The sequence below is a fragment of the Herpailurus yagouaroundi genome, unplaced genomic scaffold, assembly GCF_014898765.1.
Source record: "Herpailurus yagouaroundi ecotype Mexico unplaced genomic scaffold, PumYag 142, whole genome shotgun sequence".
Lineage (NCBI taxonomy): Eukaryota > Metazoa > Chordata > Mammalia > Carnivora > Felidae > Herpailurus > Herpailurus yagouaroundi.
Window position 1 is genome coordinate 20,817,736 of NW_024412397.1, and position 20,491 is coordinate 20,838,226.

Here is a 20,491-nt window from a genome sequence, read left to right on the forward strand (position 1 = left end):
TAAATGTCTATTTTGAAACCAGGAGAAGAGTTGTAGATCATCTGACTTTCAAGATCACGTATGGCATTCACTGTAAAGTGAGTTTTCTAAGCTGTTTGTAGCTAGAAACAAAGTAATTTACTATTACCGTTCTTGTCCTGCAGTGTCCCACAGCTGAAGATGCACCTTAAATGCTTTCCCTGATGATCCATTGGGTCCCTGTGCATTATAAACCTAAAAGATACAATTTTCATCAGTTGATATTACTTTGGATTTTGTCAACATTCAAATTCTCTGGGTTCATGCAGTATGTTTTTTCTCAATTACTATAATCAAAGTTCAGAGTGCAGAATAAATATTTGCTCTGTTTTTTTTTCCAGAAGTATCACATAGACTCTCACTTTTAAATGTCAAGTACAAGTATGATTTTCAACACAATTTAGGCATACTGCAAACTTAAATTAGACACCTTCTGTCACTTCCTCATGGAGGCAGCAAACATTAGATTGAGGACCCAAGTTCTAGGTTCAAGTATCAACTCTTCATTTCACTTCTTTGAATCTTATTGTCTTACAGCAAATTGAGACCCACAATCTCTTCCTACTTTACAGAGTTCCTGCAAACCTAAATAGCACATGTGAATGCACTTCTAAAACAGTGAAATGCTTTACAAATACCTGAATATCTTTTACTGTGATGTGGACTTTCAAAATGACCTACCCACAAAATAGGCACAGAATTTCTTAGTAAGTTTACACAAGATATTTCAAGTCTTCCTTTAGTAGCCATTTTTCCAAAGGCCCTTTTTATTAATGTTTAAATTTTCAAAATTATGGCCTTTTGACTTCTTATTTCAGCAAAGCATAACAACTTTAACACCTAATCAGCTCTCCTAAGTATGTGTTAGTAAAAATGTTTAAAGGGAAAACTTTGTAAGGACTTCTACCTAGATCAGTGGAGGCATTTGGGAGCGGTGAAGCCACAGGAAGGGAGGGGTTAGAAGCAAGGTTAGAAGCCAAGACTACACTAAAATGTATTGACTTTCAGATCAGGCACAAGATTTATAAGGAACCATGAATTTAACTTCTCAACCACTATTTCCTTCCCCCCACCCCAGTTCTCAAAGAAAAGAGTAGACTTGTGACATCAATTGGAAGCCACAGCCATGTTGGCAATCACAAATACCTTGGGTGGCAGTAAATCTGGCTAAGCTTATGTGTCTATGCTACATGTCTCACATGTCACAATATCTTTATTCCTGTCATTAGTGTCTAGCATAGGAGCAGAAAGCAGTTGTAATTCTCACTTAAACTCCCTTATCTTGTAAAATAGCATGGACTGGTCTCACATTCTGTTCATAATAAGCTAGTGATTGATAGCTGAGTCTACACATAAATACAAATGCAGCAAGAACTTACAAAGCTCATATTCCAGCTATTTGCCAATCATCCTTTTATTAACTTCTCTCTTAAGAGTGGATAAATGAACACCACTGGTTCTTATTGAGAAACTTAACTCAGATCAAGAGTGAATGCTTTGGCAACCTGGATAGTTCGGGTTTTGAAAGATTCCTAGAGAATTCATAGAATTCATATAGACCCATAAAATATTTATTTGTCCTATATACTTTTGGAGACAAGTGATAGTGTCACTCAACATTTTTCTTAGCAAAAATGTGATTTATGGTTGACAAAATTAAAAATATTCTAAATTGAATTAAAGTGACAGGTTATGAATTTCCTGCAAAAAAAGACAGACTCCTTGCAATGCAGTAACCATAGCTCCTTAATTCTATTTAATCTGAGAAGGATCAACAACAAGGTTAACATAACAGTATGGGTCAAGACTCACCACACGTTTTTCCCGGAAGTCTATCCCTACAGTGGTGATAAACTTGGGATTGAATTTATTGTCTGTGTATCGATAAAGAAATGTCGTCTTCCCCACCCCCGAATCTCCAAGGGCCAGGAGTTTGATCAGATAGTCATAGTCCCCATCGGTCATAGTGATGGACTCGGCAGGCCTGCATAGAAGAGGAAAAACAGTAGGTTACGGGAAAAATTGGTTCCCCTTTGCCTTCCTTCAAAACACAACATAAATTTACATTGCAAACTTAAAATAGGTGATTACTTCCATTCTGCCAATTCTGAATGAGCTTGCACAGAGCAGCTTCAGGAGGAAAAGCACACCTACTACTATCTCACACAGTGCAAAGCTTTTTACGTCATGTCAGCTAATATGGAACAAAAGGCTATATGATTATATGACACCCACAGTAGCCACTGCCCCAGTGATAGTACAACTTAAAGAGCCACAGTCCTTGTTTTAAAGCCAGTGCCCTTTGGGACCAGGAGTATGGTGCTAGGAAGAGAAGAAGGTCACAGGAAACAGAAAAGCCTGCCCAAAATGATGCAGGTAGGCTAGGAAGAGATTGAAATTATATATGGGTAGTGGAAGAGAAAAGCCTAGGGGAACATTTTGCATCTAATCATGCATAATGAGCTTTCTATTATGTGCATGCAAAATATTCCTTTTTAATTTAAAAAATTTAACAACTGAGATGACAACCTTTAAAAACATTGATTTGAAATCATTTCAAAAGCAGCATCTAACAATCTTCTGTTTTGAAATACCAAAGCCTCTGTTCTCCAAAGGCAAATCTGTTGTATTTGGCAAATCTGCTGAATGTTTTCCAGACTTTGAAAAAGGAGAAAATCTAGGAAGAAGAATAGCTGTGGTAATTCTGCTAGTATCTCACCTACTTGAAGGAATGTCATTTGCCATTTTTTTTGTATTGCCCTAACCTCCTTTACCTCAGTCTTAATTTCTTCTGTTACAATGGCTATGGGTGATGCCATGAGTAAATGCCAAGAACACCCGTGCTGGTAATACCTTTGAATTACACTACCACCTACCACATACTTACTGACATTTCCACTCCTGAGGTCAGCAAAACAATTTGGCATTTGGTAAAACTCTGATTCATGAGTTGCAGAAAGGGGTTTGTTATAGCCCACGTAAAGGAAGGCCTACAAAGATATTCCTAGAAAAGTATCTCTCCTATTATATGAGACAAAAGAATATTTTCCCACCTTTACAGATCCAGAAAACATACTCTTCAGTTATGGGGTGATTAAAATTAACTTCCAACAACAGGTTACCCCATAGACATATCTGAAAATTGCTAGATAATTCTAATCATTTCCTACCTGTAAGAAAATAGTGCACATGTTCATCAATTCAAACAAAACTTTATTTTTTGATGGTGTCACTTTAGTTAGTCATCAAAACTAAAAGGTTTCATGTCTTTGGATAAATAATGATAAAGATGATAATTAGGTACTTAGCAAATCAGTATCGTTACATCATTTGGAAGATCAGCAAATTTTTTACATTAGAATTTTCTAAAATTTGAACCTTACTGCTGCAAAATCCTGCTAAATTTATTATTGATGGATGTTTCTTTAATTAACAAACTGTTTTTGAGTTAAAGTGTTTTGAGAGCTGCCAGTACCTACTTCGATGCTAAAGCTCTCCTCCTCTATAATATGCTTTCCTCACGGAATAGGACTCTCACGGTGAATGTTGGCTGATGGTAAATGTTCTCTCTTTTTTGTTGTTGCTTTTGTTTAGTATCTATACAAAGTATAATCATGGCTCTGGAAGAAATGCTTAGCTTCCATCAACAGCCAGCCTTCCTTAATAAAAGGATACGGGCATCTCAAGTATTGACATGAAATTCTTCATGGGAAAATGTTTTCAGTGACGGTCTATAAAGCAGGGGTTAGTTCTGAGTTTTGATGGTCCTGAATATCTTACCAGGACTTTACAGTTGAAGATGTTGCTGTTCCTAGTCTGAGCCAAATGGGTTGCTAGAGGAGATTGCTACCAGAGTAGTATAATTTCCCCCTATTTGGGAATATCAACGCCACCATCTCTCTGCGTTCTTCTCTCTTTCTCTCCCAAACTTGCTCATATGAAACTCCTCTGAAGGATGAAAAAGTCTATCATTTCACCAGTATTACTGGGTGAAACGGTTAATTCTCTTGGGAAAGGTTAAATGTATTCTAACTGAGATATAAGTGACCAATGCTAAATTCTTCCCTGAGCACAAGTCTTGATCAGGGGGAACAAGTTAGAGCTACTGGCTGCCTAAATGCAAGATAAAGTTGGGGGATACTGCAGCTCCTGGAGAAATGAAAATAATAGAGTCAAGAAGATTTAGCAGCATACTGTAAAATTTTGCTTAAAGTTAGCTATGTTTTTTTGTAATATTTTCTGTGACACTGTTAGGACAAGCTTCGTCTTGAGCAAATCTATCTAAATATATTCAATATACGGTATCAGGCCCAAAGATGAAAACTTCTTCAATGTAATTTATCATCTAGTTTCTGAGAAGGCACATGTATACTTAAAACTTAAAGAAGAAACTACAACATAATTTTACAAGATGGGGAACATGCTTAATTGATAAATGAGTCAAATAGTTGTGCTTTTAGTTCACACAAAATGGTAATCTTCATGGATTGCAGTGGTCTGCAAAGATTTTGTAGAGGAAGATGAACTTGTATTTAATCTTATAACAACGGGAGGACCTAGATATAAGGAAGAAGATACCAGAGCACTGCATGGGAGATGCCTTTCCACCTGTAGAATGGGGCTATCATCAGTAGCCAGCTACATGACCTACCACATATTCCTGATATGCAGTCAATTTGTCTCTGTTGTTGGTACATAAACTCACTTGGGGCAATACTGGAGTTGCCTCTCAGCCAGGTTCTAGTCCAGAGTGAACTGGCTAACCATGGATCAATTTCACTGTGGCCTACACTGGCTGTTTTCTATAAGTGAAGGGTTGTGCATATTTTGTGGCATTTAACAAAAATTCCACCCAAAATGAGTGCAAAGCTTGGCACTATGGAAAATGTTTATTTAGTGTCTCCAGCAGACCAGTTAAAGAAACTGACAAAGTAAACTCGGCATGAGATAGTTTGCCTCTTAAGTTTCTTTCGAAAATGAATTTTCTCATTTTTATATCACTACTCATATATAGTTTGGTTCCTCTTTTATTACCATGTGATTTTCTGAGTCTTAAAATCATATGACCTCAATATTCTATCCTTGGCATGGCAAATATGACACCACAAAGAAAAATTAAAGCCTTGGCAAGGTTTCCTTTTCCAAGAACTGAGCTAAAAAAAATGATCTGGGAAGGATCAAAAAGCTGACAAGTTTAGCAGTATTTATTCCTGCACAATGATTGATGGTCTTGTCAGTTTTTGGTTCTATGGATCTAAAAGGAAAGAAAAAGCCAGAAGATGGCTGTGCTTCAGGAAACATGTGGACTCTCTACCATTATCACTACATCCCAAGCTATACCACAAGAACCAGGAGGTCTTTTCAGATATAGGAACTGAGGCATCATCCTCAGAGCCCTTCGTGGGATGGTAAGGGGATGGGAAGAGTAGGAAAAAGAATTCAAAACATTTGTGAGGCTCTGCTTAATGAAGAGTCTCAAAGGAAGAGGGAAACCTACCTAAGTAATCCTGTGGTCTAGTCCTCAGTTTACAGATGAGAAGTCACATGCACAGAAGTTAGATGATTTCTGGGATGACAGTTTCTAAAAAGGAAACCCAAGACTGTTTTTTGTTATAATTTGAAATGAAAAGTGAGTTATATAGGTAGAAAGTAGAAATATTTTCATCCTATGGGGGAAGGGAATTTTCTCTGGTTATTGACAGGAACATGATTTTCAGATTTAGACTATCTCAAATGAGGCTGCCCCTAGTTTCTTTCTCTCTTTCTTCCCCTCCATCCCCCAATATGCATCATTCTTGTTCAACATAAATTCCATTTGCTCAGGAACTTAATATTTTTTGTCCACTGCTGGAGCCACAGGGTCCAGTACCATGGTCGGCATGTATTAGGAGCTCAATTCATATGTGTTGAGTATCAGAGCCATGCAAATGCCATAATTAATGTAATTAATCTTTGAGCAGTTGGTGGACGTGGTGTCCCTCCAAGTTCAGGACATATTCTCCCTGCTTCCTCAACTGTGAGGTGAATATTTAGATTAAATAATAACTATGGTACCTTCTGGGTCTCACTTCCTGAGCTCATTTTTCTATTTTAACTTGCACAAGAATATAAAAACTTTATCAAAATAGAATATTTATATCTTCAAAGAAGCAGTTTCAAAGAACCCAGGAAAACAGAAAATACACAGGGACTATAATTTTTGGAAGTGAGATTTGTATTGGCAGAGAACGTCTAAACTTGTCAGTTGAAGACATCACAGCTCAGAACTAGGCTTCTCTGTGAATGCATCCATTCACCCATCTGACACACTCCCATTGGCACCTCTTATTTTGCATGATAGTCTATGTGGCTCTGAGGATATACTCTCTTTTCTCTAGAGGGGAGTTTACCAAATGCTACAGAGATGTATGGATGACTATCACACAGACAGACTTACCCATGCAAACTTTGATGTTCTCTGCATGTGTACTGTTCTCTGTACTTCTCCATGTAACACTCTTAAAAATGCCATGACAACCTATGACCCTGTGATTTGAACTTACTAATGAAAACCAACTTAATAGTCTTAAGACACTTTGGAAAGCTTAAAACAGTAGACAAAGTATCAGTGATATCACTTTGTAGGTGCTTTAAATAAAATAATGCTGTCAAACATAAAATGGACAGATGTTTAATATTTCCTCATTCATCTTTATTTGACTGGCTTATATTGGGCTCCAGAAGGAACATCTTGAGATCTGGAATTCTCATAGCAAAAATTTCATTGTGTGAGTGATAGCCCATGGGTGGTTCTCATTGACTGACCTTGAAATTCTGCTTTTCATAACCACACTCCTGTCCTACAGGTTAAATTATAGACGATACTCAAGGACCTATGTATAGCATCTATGCATCAGTAAAACAGAACACATTTTCTGGAGGAAAGAAAGGTAGGGGTAATTTAAAACAAACAAACAAACAAAGTTTTCTTTAGTGTATTCTTTAGCATTTTGTTCTTTTAGGAAGGTTTTAATTTTCATTTTGATTATTCTTAATGACTATTTATAATTAATGGATGTGAGCCTATATGGAAAATTCAAACCCAATTATAAATATAAATCAATATCAACTTGATCAAACTGCCTTTACTTAAGCTGACAATGTGTTTTTTGGAGCAATCACATCTATTTTAAAAGATAAAAGTATCCATTTTTATGATTAAGGGATTCAGTGAAATAGAGATAAACCAAGAAGCTATTGAACTCTAAAGTTCAGCTTACTTACCCTGAAAATAAGGGATAAAAATTCTAACATAAGTCAGCTTTAACTTGATTTGTCTCTATTGATATATTATTCTCACATTCTTTATTATTCTCATATATTAAACCCACTTCTGAGGCAATAAATATTTTATTTGTCTAAATGGTTTTTTTTTTCTCAAAAGTCACATTTTTTGCCTGTTAGCTTCATTTTGTGGGAACTTTTGAAACTGTGTGGGTTTTTTTTTTTTCCTTTTATTTTCTTTACTTCTTATTACAAGAAATTTCAAACATATATACAATTTGAGGGAATAGTAGTATACCCCCATTTATTGATCAGCCAGCTTATAAATTACCAATATTCTTAGGTCTATACCCAAAAGAAATGCAAACAGATATCCACACAAAAACTTGTACACAAAGGCTCATAATAGTCCCGAACTGGAAACAACCCAAATGTCCATTAATGGGTGACTACATAAACAAAATGTGGCATGGCCACACAGTGGAATATCACTCAGTCACAGAAAGGATGAAGTATGAACACATGCTATGACATGGATGAACCTTGACAATATGCTAGATAGAAGAAGCCAGGTGTAAAAGGTCACATAATCTACGATTCAATACATATGTAATGTCCAGAATAGGCAAACTCATGGAGACAGAATTTCAGTTAGTGGTTGCCAGGGGATAGAGAGGAAGGATGGAGAGTGACTGCTGATGGGAAAGGGATAATGAAAATGTTCTGGATTTAGATAATAGTGGTAGCATATCTTTGTGAATGTGCTAGAAACCACTGAATTGTATATGTTAAAAGGGTAGATTTTATGGTATATGAATTATACTCAGTGGAGTTGTTTTGAAAGCCCAACAAAGTAAGAATGTCGTATTTTAATTTACAAATCTTATTTTAAATTGGGGCACCTGGGTGGCTCTATTGGTTGAGCATCTGACTCTTGATTTTGGCTCAAGTCGTGATCCCAGGATCTTGGGATCAAGTCCTGCACTGGGCTCTTCACTGAGCGTGGAGCCTGCTCGCTCGCTCTCTCTCTCTCTCTCCCCCTCTGCCCCTATACCCTACTTGCGTGCTCTCTCTCTAAAAAAAAAAAAAAAAAATTTAAAAAGATTAATTTAATTAATTTTAAATTCTATTTATTTATTGACATAACACTTATTTATTTTTTAAATAATTTTTTTAGCCGAGCTCCACTAGCCGGGTGTTAATTAATCCTTGTTTACAATAAAGTCACTTACTAGTAAGAATCATGTGTATTTGGATAATAACATCCTTCTGAATGGAAAGGGCCTGATATGCACTCTATGAGCCTAATTCTCACATTTACATTAATTTCTTATTTATAAAAATCTTCCTTATTTGACAGGGTCCTGCTAGCCAATCTACTGAGCAAATGTGCTCACAAATCAGGAATGAGTAATCGAGAATCCCTGGGACACAGCAGGGCAGACTGGTTGTCAGGAGCCTGTGAAACAGCACCGCAACAGAAGTTGGGTGTGCAGAAAACCCAGTGGGTCCCAATGTTGGCTGAGCAACAATATTCCCTGGGGTGTTTACAAGTACAAACTCTTAAGGACTTTCCAGAAAGGCTCAATCGGAATCTCTGTAGGCAGGTCCTGGAACTCAGAATTTACATAATCCATTTCGGTATGACAGAAGAGCAGCCAGATTTGGAAACTGTTTTTCTCCCTCTTTTTTCACCTTGAGGTACACCTGCAGGAAACTATTCCAGAAGTCTGAGACTCTTAACCTCCTTCAGCAACTCAGTCTAGAGTAGAAAAACCCATTGGTCAAGAAAAGAGTCCGTTTATCTAATTTGATCTTGTTACAGTTGAGAGCAATTTCCTCCTATTGATTGCCATCTGTAAAGCTTGGCACATAGCTAGCAGATTCCTTCTTCTGCTGATACACACTATTACATGCCCTTACCATGGTTTTCTAGCTACATGTCATTTTGTTCCCTCACACACTGTACAAACTGCTCCCCTGACAATTAGGAGGAGTCCTCAAAACATTATTTACTCACTCAAAACACATATACTACATGCACTGAAGACAACGCATAAATGTTTGAATTAAGTAAATTAAGCTTTACAAATGTTTTGGAAGATTTAGTATTTGACCTGAAAAGGTTTTATGTTTTTGTCTTCATAAGGGAGCCATAGGGCTTACTTTTTATTAGAGAGTCCTACTTTTAAAAAAATGCTTTTGTGGGTCCTTTCACCCAGGACTTTAGGGGGAAAAATGTAAATTTCTTAAAATTCAGCAAAGACATTTCATGGAAAGAATCTTTGACCTATATCTCTTCCAGGACTGAGAAAAACCTTCGAGGCAATACAGCACATTAGGAAGTGTACAAACAGAGGTTGACATCTTCCCTGAAGCCATTCAGTGAGACCCAAAAATGGGTTTTCCCAACTTAATGGTTCTCAAACTTGGCTGCCTTTAAAACTCCATGATGACCACACCCTATTTCACGTAAATCTGACTTCTGATGGTGAGACAAAAGCATTAGTATTTTTTTAATGCTCTCCAGATGATTCCAATGTACAGTCAAGTTTGAGAACCACCACACCATCTGTTAGCACTGAGACTCCTCACTGCCAGTGAATGATTCCTAATTTGAACAACGCGTGTAACCCCTAGTTTCACACTATAGCTAACAGGAGAGCAGAGTGGACCCCATTCATGAAGACATATCATCTCCTGAGACAGTGGCTGGTTGGGAAGATGGTTCCTTTCCCACCATAGGTGCCTGCCTCAGTGGACCCACCAGCTGCAGCCACGGGACAGTTGCTTTCCCTTATTACAAAAAGGGCACACCATCCTCTATGACAGCAGTCAATCTATCTTTTTTCTTTGTAAAGTTATGTGACATATGGAAAACGTTGAGTGTATATATGTAAATTAAAGCTTCAACCCTTAATGTCTCCACATGGAAAAAAGATATGGGTTTAAGCTAAAGAGATGAGCATTTAATAAGATGTTTTCCTAAGTTTTCAGACACTGGCCTAATAATCTTGCAAAATTGTGATCATTTTCCAGCTGGCTGCTGATTTGATGACGTCTTGCCAAACTTGTACTGCTTTGCTTCATTATCTGAGAAAGGGCATACTAATCAAAATATCTACCCACAAATTCTGCATCTCTGAAATGTGAGGAAGCCAAGTTAGATAGCATCTATGGGCTCACATATCTATAAAAAAAGAATGAGTTTCATATTAACACAATTTTCTCACTTAAACCTAATGCTAGGTAACTCAGAACCATGTAGTTCCAAAAGTAAAAAAAAAAAAAAGATTAAAAAATCCAAGGCTTCTTTAGGAAAAGAATGTTGGCTGGTTGTTGTTTTAAATTATATTTAACAGGAAGCATTTTTATGAGCTTAATAAATGCTGAAAAAGATTATATCTACAAAGAATGGAATTAGTCCAAAGAAAGTGCTTATTTATGTCAAACGTTCTTTCTGTATTATGTACCTGGTTATGTTAATTGAAATTTCTAGATTAGAATTTTATTTCTGCAATGTGTATAAAACTTCCATGTGTATAAAGCTTCAATGTGTATAAAGTAGAAAATACAGAATGCTATTACATGTGGTTCTTAACCCTTATGTGGTTGGAAAGAAAACAAATAACTGTTAAGTCTTTATATCTGGTAAGTTATTTGAAATGAGCTCTACAATAGAAAATCTATGGCTCTAAATTTAAAAGGTATTCAGGGGAGAGTGAAAAGCTCAGATAGCCCCCAAAATAAATAATCCAGTTAAAAATGGGCGAAGGCATGAATAGACATTTTTCCAAAGACATACAGATGTCCAGCAGACACATGAAAAGATGCTCATCATCACTCATCATCAGGGATATACAAATCAAAACTACAATGAGGTATCACCTGGCACCTGTACGAATGGCTAAAATTAACACAGGAAACAACAGGTATTGGCAAGGATACAGAGAAAGAGGAACCCTCTTACACTGTTGTTGGGAATGAAAACTGGTACAGCCATTCTGGAAAACAGTATGCAGTTTCCTCAAAAAGTTAAAAATAGAACCACCCTATGACCCAGAAATTGCATAACTAGGTATTTACCCAGTGGATACAAACATACCAATTTGAAGGGATACATGCACCTTGATTTCTATAGCAGCACTATCTCTGAGAGCCCAGTTATGGAAAGAGCCCAAATGTCCATCGACTGAAGAATGGATAAAGAAGATGTGGTGTTTGTGTGTGTGTGTGTGTGCGTGTGTGTGTGTGTGTATATATATATATATATATACATACACACACCAAGCCATCAGAAAGAATGAAATCTTAACCATTTGCAAAGACACGGATGGAGCTCGAGAGTATTATGCTAAGCAAAATAAGTCAGAGAAAGACAAATACCATACGATTTCACTCATATCTGGAATTTAAGAAACAAAGCAAATAAACAGAGGGGGTGAAAAAGAGGCAAATCAAGAAACAGACTCTTAAGTATAGACAACAAATGAGGGTTACTAGAGGGGAGGTAGGTGGGGGGCTGGGTGAAAGAAGTGATGGAGATTAAGGAGGGCATTTGTTGTGATGAGCACTGGGTGCTGTAAGTGATGCACCACTAAATCCACACCCAAAGCTAATATTATACTCTATGTTAACTGACTGGAATTTAAATAAAAATTTGGAGGAAAAAAAAGAAAAATTCATAAAGAGATGCAGGAGTGGGGACAGAAATAACCAGGAGGGCTTCGTGGAGGAGAGGAGATGTGGGCTGGACTCTGATGTGGGAAGGGAAGAGACAAAGACTGGGATGAGCAGGGTGCTCACGTCCTGGAGGCAGCAAGTATACCCCATGCCACTGAATACAGCAAACGTGGCTTAGGTGGAAGCAGAAGAAGCATTCTGGGGGCCTTGGCTGATCAAGTTGGATTCGCAGATCAAGTGTTGACCGTGATGGGATGTAGGACACAGCTGTTGGAGGCCACAGCCCTGTGTTTAAAAGTTCAGTTTCAGCCATTTAGCCACCATGTGGCCGTGAGCAAATTACTTAACCCTGGATTGTTAGGGTCTGTACCTGCAGTTGGTTAAGTATGTAAAAATACCTGGCTTAACACAGTCAGTCATCACAAATTCCCCTTCTACTCTTGCCAAGAACTAGAGAACTACACAAAGAAAAAAAGCGCTCTGAACAATGACACAGTATAACACAACCACAACGTAATTCATCAATTCATGTAGGTTACTTTGTAACTTGAAATGAAGTCCCCAAATTTCTCAGAACAAAGGTGGTGTAGAAATCTCAGGAAAAAGGCACAGCTACATTTTAAAGAGCTGGTTTTACTTCTACTTGACAAAGCACGAGATTATTTCAGCTACTTTATCCCCTGCTGGAGCTCTGATTAAAAATACAATATGTCAACAATGACTAATTATGGCTTTAATAAGCCTATTGTTTACTTCTTGGCAGTAGCCTAATCAATTGACCACTGTTTTAAACCCACCTAGCATTTTCCGATATAAAACATTTATAATTTTGTCTTTGACAACTTTCACCCCCAGCTGCTCCCAGTGAGAAAAGTCATCATTAGCACAAAGATGTTTACAGCTATGCCCTCCCCACCCCCCACCCCCAGTCCCTGCTATCTGCTATTTAGGTGAATATTCAGGCCTCCTCAGAGCAGAGTAACAGGCAACTTAGTGCCTTGCTCAGAGCCCAGCAGGATAGTTCTCCATTCGATAATCCTCTTTAACTTTAGGGTTGGTGAACATTTTTTGGATAATAACAATTTGGGGCTGAAAAAAGTCATGAAATATTCAACAGTGTGAGTGGTTTACCAAAATTATACTTATAAAAAGATTGCTACTCAGAATTCTGCATTCTGCGTTTGCCCATTTTTTTTAACCGAGAAAGGGACTTTCATGTGGGAATATCCTCTCTTGCCTGTTCATATCCATAGTGACTGTTCTCACTGAGAAAGAATCATGACCTCAGCAAAGAAATGCCATGAGTTGGAGTTTTTTTTTTTTTTATAAACTAAGAATTGTTATAAGACAGTTCTTATGAAATTAGCTTTGCCTAAGTTTCCCAGATTTGTTCTAAGGTGAGAGGAAACCATGCAGCAAGCTGCAGGAACACAGATTGGGTTATGTGATCTCTGCAAAATCACCACCCTGGGTGCCCCCCCCCCACCCGCCCCCGCCCAAGGAAAAACATGATCACGTTTTCCATTACAGATTGACATTTTACTTTCTGGTATTTTTTAACGAAAGGACAAATATCATAATTCACTACATTAAGTCAAAATACGGAAAGGAAAATGTTAACATTTTAGTGGGAAAAATAATCACAGTAAGCTATCTGTCACCAAGAATACATTTGCTATATCTGACACTTTCCAGTTTATGGAAGGTCTGTGTGTGTCTCAAAGAAATTTGGGGAAATCAATCTACTTCCATAACATCAAAGAATGCTCTTCCTCTAACATTTCTACCAAATTTTAAAAAGGAAAATCCAAATATCTTTCTTTACTGTCTTGTTTCCTGAGGTTCCAGTAACAAACAAAGGGTTTCTTTTAGCCAGCTATATTATTACGGCCAGAGTGAAAGTTTTCCTGCTGAACTCTGAGCCTATATGGGTAGGTATTATTATTATTACAATAAGAGGAAAAATTATGAAAGCTAAGTGCTTTGCATATTAAATTTCAGAAAGCTTCCAGTTACACTTAATAACAAAATAGAGAAGTTTCAGATTTGTTCTATCTCTATATTTCTGTTGACTTCATTAAGGTGAATATACCACTATATATGACTATTAGGGGGTTTATATTTCAGCATAAAGCTGGCTCTGCTCTTCTCTGATAATGTGACTCAGCAGCTAATCTTCTCACTCATATTTACACAATGACAAACACAGACTAGCATTAAATCCATTGTCTTTCCCCTAATTAAGCCAAGGGTGGGACTAGAATATTATTCACCTTAAAATCCTTCAACATCATGTGAAAGAGTAGACTTTTCCTAGGGTCTAAAACAGAAACTAGTTTCATAAATCCCACTATAGGTAAGGTTTACTTATTGAAGAATCACAAAGATTAGCAAAGATATACTATATCTCATAGCAGATAGGTTTACATTGTCTCAAGCAAAACAAATGAGTAGGATAAAATACGAGGAATGAGTATAAGAATGCAGGCTGGAACATTTTTCTCCAGCATAACAACACTGACTGGGTTGCATCCGTTATTAATTATAAAGGATCAGCAGGGTCATAATGAGCACAAATGTATGCATGCACACATGCACACGCTTATGCACGCACGCACACGCACACACACACAGAGGCACACAAGCTCATCAAGCATGAAAAGGTCATGAGGCCTGTGCATACCACTCCCTAAAAGTCAGTCTTATATTTAACCTGATCTCGTCAGAAGATACGTCTGCTTTGAATGTTTATGGAGTAAGCCAGAAATATGTACAATTTACAATACAGATTACATAAAATCACATATTTGCATTTTTCAATACCCATAATTCAAAGCAGGAGAGTGAAGTCATCTTTTTTGTTGAGAGTTTGGTGCAATTTATCCAACATGAAAATCTCCTCTGTCTGTAAAGAACATGCTGAATACTTTGGAAAGGATTCCTAGGTCTCCTCACCTGGAAGTAAGGTGGTACTGATTTCCTGGAAGGACAGAAGAGGACAGAGGAGGGAGATCTTTGCACAAAGAGCCAGTGGAATATTAAGGCACAGCCTGTCATCAGTCTTGTTAAATCAACCCTGACAGATTCCCCAGGTGAGGGCTTCATGAGCCCAGGCATTAAATGTGACCCAGGGCGCTTCAAAGAAAAGATCAAAAAATTGCCTGGGGACCTGACATGTCAATGGCCTCTCTGATTCCTCCCTTTGATAAAAACTGGGACAGCAAACACATTTACAGAACCTCTGTATGGAGAACACTAAACCCAGAAGAAAGAAGGAAATAAAGGAAAAAAATGGAAATATATATGAGATGATTTAGATACGCTTAAAAAGCAACACTGAGGCATGAGGTGAAAATTTGAGAAAAGAATATGGGTTTTATAGTAAAAAATTGGCTTCACCATATATTTGAAGCACAGCTCCATTTATAAAGCAAGGATACTCATCTCCCCCAGGTTCATGCATTCACTCGCCCAACAAACATTTATTGGGCACCTATCATGTGCTGGGCACACAGAGTTAATTGCAGGAATTAAACGAAACGGCATAAAGTCTCCGCTATGTTACCAAGACAACTATAAAGGATCAAGCCACCCCATGTTCTCACCATAGGCCCAGTTGCCACTCCTATTCTGTTAACAGTGGCCCCCTTCACTCTTGAAAGGGTCTCCATTTGAACCAACCGCATGGTCACTACAGCTAATAAGAGTCTCCTAACTTGTCTTCACGCCTCCAGCTTTGCCTTTCCCCCATCCTTCTCCATATAACAAGCAAATTTTCCCTCAAATTATAGTCAGACAACATCATTTTCCTGCTTCACATTTTCCAATGGGATTCTTCAAACTGAAAATAAAACCCAGAGTTCTTTTTCCTGCCTTACAATGCTGTATGACCTGGATGACTGTTCTCTATTCTCTCTTCTTTCAAGGAGCCACATTTCATCCTGTCTTAGGGTCTTTGCACTGGCTCTTTCCTCTGCCTATACCCTTCCCCACCCCTGTCTCACAAACTGATTTCTTACTATCATTCGGTTCTCAGTTTAAATGCTGCTTCTTCAGAGGGATCTTGTAGGGCCCCCAAAACTAAAGAAGGCTCCCATTCACTTTCTGTGGCATCACTCTATTTTAATTTTTTTTCCAGGCCTTCTTCCCAGCTGGTATCTGTCTTCTTGTTTATTATCACTCACTTTCGCATCTAGATTGCAAGCTCTGCGTGGGGAGAATCTGTGCATGCTTTGTTCACTTCGGAGCCTGGCTAAAAATAGGTGTTCAACAAATGTATGCTGGAGACATGAATAAATGCCCTGTTAGATCTAATTTGTGTGGTTCTGTAATAAAGACAGCTGGTCTTGGAGAACTTTGGGTTGTGCAATAAAAACCCTGAACACTCTGTACAAGAATCAGTGTCTTTACCATCAGAGTTACCTTACATGTTGAATCAAAGAAGAAACAAATCTAAAACTCGTAAGTACAAAGCTATAAAATTAAAGAACGCTGTTGGTGAGTATATAGTTTCCAACTCTACTAATAGTGGTTTTTAAGATAGCAAAGGCCTTAATACCTACCTCTGCTTCCTTGGTTTCAGACCATGTCCAGTCAAAATACATAAGATTTTGAAGAGATGATAGAAAGGGCTTTATTTAAGTGCTTTAGGGTAAGATTACTGAAGAGGGAACCTCTTTTGGGATCCTGGACCAAGTCCAACGTGTGTGTGTGGCGGGGGGGGGGGGGGGGCGTTTCCCCATACCAACAAGCAATTCTCTGACACCAGTAGGGTATCTGAGAATTCAACTCGATTCTGACATTATACCTAGATTCCACAGGTAAAGAGCTCAGCCCCACTAGATAGTCCTCTACTTCCGACACCAACTGAAAGCCAAGGTTACCTGTGCTTCTAACTGCCCAGCTACAAACTACAGGTTCCAATGACCACCCCCTCCCCAGTACAGATGCCAATTGCAAGCTCTCATTGTTACCTGTAGTTCCAGCCAAGTGGCTATAACCCACAATGCCTTCCTTAAGTTTTATTAATTTGCTCAAACAACTCGGGAAACTTGTTTACTCACTAGATTACTGATTTCTTGCAAAGATTATTGAAGGTTACACATCAATAGTAGGATGAAGAGATACATAGAGCACAGCAGCAAGCAAAGAAGCTTCTGTCCTCATGGAGTTGGGGCCTGACATGGTGGCATGTGGAAATGTTCTGGCTCCCCAACCTGGAAACCCTCTGAACCCCCTCCTTTTTGGGTTTTTATGAAGGCTTCATTACTTAGGCATATGGATTAACTCATTGGCCAGTGGTGATTGATTCAGCCTCCAGCTCTTCTCCCCTACCCTGAAATCAGTAGGTGAGACTGAAAGTTCCAACCTTCTTGGGGCGCCTGGGTGGCGCAGTCGGTTAAGCGTCCGACTTCAGCCGGGTCACGATCTCGCGGTCCGGGAGTTCCAGCCCCGCGTCGGGCTCTGGGCTGATGGCTCGGAGCCTGGAGCCTGTTTCCGATTCTGTGTCTCCCTCTCTCTCTGCCCCTCCCCCGTTCATGCTCTGTCTCTCTCTGTCCCAAAAATAAGTAAACGTTGAAAAAAAAAAAATTTAAAAAAAAAGAAAGTTCCAACCTTCTATCCATGGTTTGATCCCCTGGCAATAAACCCTCATCCCTTGACACTTTCCAAAAGTCACTTCATTAACATATACCCAGTTGTAATGGAAGGGAGTTTGTTATGAATACCAAGACCCCCATGTCACCTTGATGGCTCTGAAACTAGGACAGGAACTGAGAAGTAGAGACCAAATATTATGCCAAAAGATGCTCCATTGGTCTTATCCCTCAGGAAAGTCCAAGGGGTTTGGGAGCTGTGAGCCAGGAACTGCAGAGGAAGACCAAATATATCTGAGAAATATATTTCGGTCATCTGAATGATCAGATATATATATTTCTTACAAATCACAATATCACAGAATCTCATGCAAGAAAATTTGGGCTCAGATCCTCATTTCTACAATCTCATATGTAAAGGTTTTTTGTTTGTTTGCTTGCTTGTTTTGAGAGAGAGGCAGAGAGAGAGAGCGAAAAAGAGATCATGCACACGGGGAGAGCGGCAAAGAAGAGAGAAAATCTTAAGCAGGCCCCACACCCAGCACTGAGCCAGACTCACAGGGCTCAATCCTACAGACCATGAGATCATTACCTGAGCTCAAATCAAAATTCAGGGGTTAAGCCACTGAGCCACCACTCAGGAGCCCCTGATCTGTAAAGTTCTTAATGATGCAACACATTATTTAAGATCTCACACGTTCATGATACACAATAAAAAAATCTGTACTTCAAGAGAAAAAAATCATATTTTAAATGTAAAAAAATGGCTACTATTTCAAGAAGCCTGAACAAAACATCACTATAGAATGCAAATACCTTACACTACATGTCACCTGAAGGAGGAAGTTTGCTACTGAGTAACTGTTTGCTACTGTTTTTACCGTGGACTTGATTCTTAGAGGATATAAACTAATTGCTCAGTAAGAAACTGGAAGCTGGAGGCAGGTCTGCCTGTGAACAAATTTCAGCGGTGTTGAATTCTCAGAACCTATATTATAAAGATTTTTAAGGAGGATTACAAAGTCTTTTACTCAATTCACCGGCTTTATTTTTCTGCCTCTACATTTTTTTTTAAAAGGTTATGGTTAATCTTCCCTTCTGTGGTACAAAGGCAAACTTCCAGAAAACCTCTTATGTTTTCCCGTATATATTTTGTGACAGTTGTTCTATAACAGTAGCATCTGTAGACAGTGTTTTTGAGGTGTACTGAAAGGCCTTCCTGAACCCCACATCTGCCCAGCTATGAAATCCAGCCCTCATGAAATCCTTAGGAAACAGATACTCCAAAGGATCTAGTGGAAGGATGTTAACAACTGTTATTAGAGCAAGAAATCACCAAGGAGGTAATATATTAACTAGTTCACTCATTAGTATTCATTAGGTTGACTCACTAAACTCACTACCTCCCACAGTCACCTAAACTAAGTCTTCCAAGGCATGATTCCCCCCGCCCCCTGCAAAGGCAAGTTTTGATTAGTAGAGGACCTGGTAAAAAGAGACACAGCATATTGTGTTGAATGACTAATGAAAAGGAGGTGAAGGCAGAATAAGACATATTTGTATTAATGAAATTCATTAATGGGAAAACAGAGAAGAAATTTAGCAAAATAAGGTCAATGGGCTGATGGCAAGTGGGCAGGGCTGGGGTATAAAGCCATGCTCCTCTCTCTCCTCAGAATATTATTTCCAGCTGGCCCTAAACATGTCAAACCATTCTAAATATCTACATTGTAACAGTTGAGCTCTTCGGATTCTAAAAGCTATTATAAATAACTTAAGAAAACCACTCTGCCCTTTACCAGTGGCATTTAATTGAATCAATGATAATCTGTATTTTTGCTAATACATTAAGTCTGAAGCTACGTATTGAAACAAGATGCAATAAAATGGTGAGGAGTAAGGGGAAATTCCAAATTATTCAGCCAGAATTTATAATGACACACTTGTATTACTGGATTCTAGATGTAAAAGAAGCAACAGGCAAAAGGCTACCAAAAAATTCAAATGAGTGTCTGAAGAAAGATAAAGGGAGGTGAAAACATTAGAATGAGATAATAAAAGAGCTGGGATGGACAAAGGGGAATTGTAGAAACTCCAACAAGAGTTGTATGTCATTCTGAGGTTATAAAGCTAGTCCTTCAGGGGCGCCTGAGTGGCTCAGTCAGTTAAGCATCAGACTCTTGGTTTCGGCTCAGCCTACATTCTCATGGTTAGTGAGTTTGAACCCTGCATTAGGGTCTGTGCTAACAGCATGGAGCCTGCTTGGGATTCTCTCTCTCTCCCTCTCTCTACCCCTCCCCCCACTCATGCTGTCTCTGTCTCCCTCAAAATAAATAAATAAACTTAATAAAAAAAAAAACAAGTAAGTAGGAGCACCTGTGTGGCTCAGTCGGTTGAGCGTCTGGCTCTGTGCTGACAGTTCGGAGCCTGGAGCCTGCTTCAGATTCTGTGCCTCCCTCTCTCTTCCCCAACCCACTCGCATTCTGTCTCTGTCTCTCTCAAAAAAAATAAACATTAAAAAAAATTTTTTTTAAAAAAACAAGTAAGTAAAGGCTAGTCTGTCCACCTAGAGCAGGCGCATTACCAGTAATGCACAGGAAGGGAACCCACTATGTAGCAAAGGACACATGATTATCATGCTTCTAAAAAAGACAAAATCAAGATATTTCAGATCAATTCATAAAGTTACCAAAATACTAAGAGAATTAATAAGACATTAAAAAGTTGACCTGGTTTCTATTTTCTTCCCTTCTTTTATAGTCTTTGTAGAAAACTTTACTTATAATTTCTTTGTTGCTGTCACAGCATTATTCTTTGGATGCTGGGCCAAAACCCAATTTCAAACTACTGGAATCACTCAAATTATGGTTTCATGGATTTCTTCTTCTTCTTCTTCTTCTTCTTCTTCTTCTTCTTCTTCTTCTTCTTCTTCT

At 38.4% G+C, this 20,491-nt stretch overlaps 1 protein-coding gene across 6 annotated transcripts in view; it reads right to left on the reverse strand.

Annotated features, from left to right (window-relative positions):
• Positions 1–20,491, reverse strand: part of RAB27B (RAB27B, member RAS oncogene family) — a 141,840-nt gene that overhangs the window by 8,943 nt on the left and 112,406 nt on the right. For 4 of the 6 annotated variants that reach the window (XM_040478772.1, XM_040478775.1, XM_040478770.1 and 1 more), the window contains 2 exons: positions 1,831–2,002; positions 128–213 (listed from right to left, as the gene is read on the reverse strand). In XM_040478772.1, coding sequence (XP_040334706.1) covers positions 128–213; positions 1,831–1,983 — 239 coding nt within the window. In that variant the 5' untranslated portion in view covers positions 1,984–2,002. Of the gene's footprint in view, positions 1–127; positions 214–1,830; positions 2,003–2,547; positions 2,668–5,515; positions 5,600–20,491 lie in introns of those variants that run through there. The other 2 variants (XM_040478773.1, XM_040478774.1) reach the window with 2 other exon arrangements.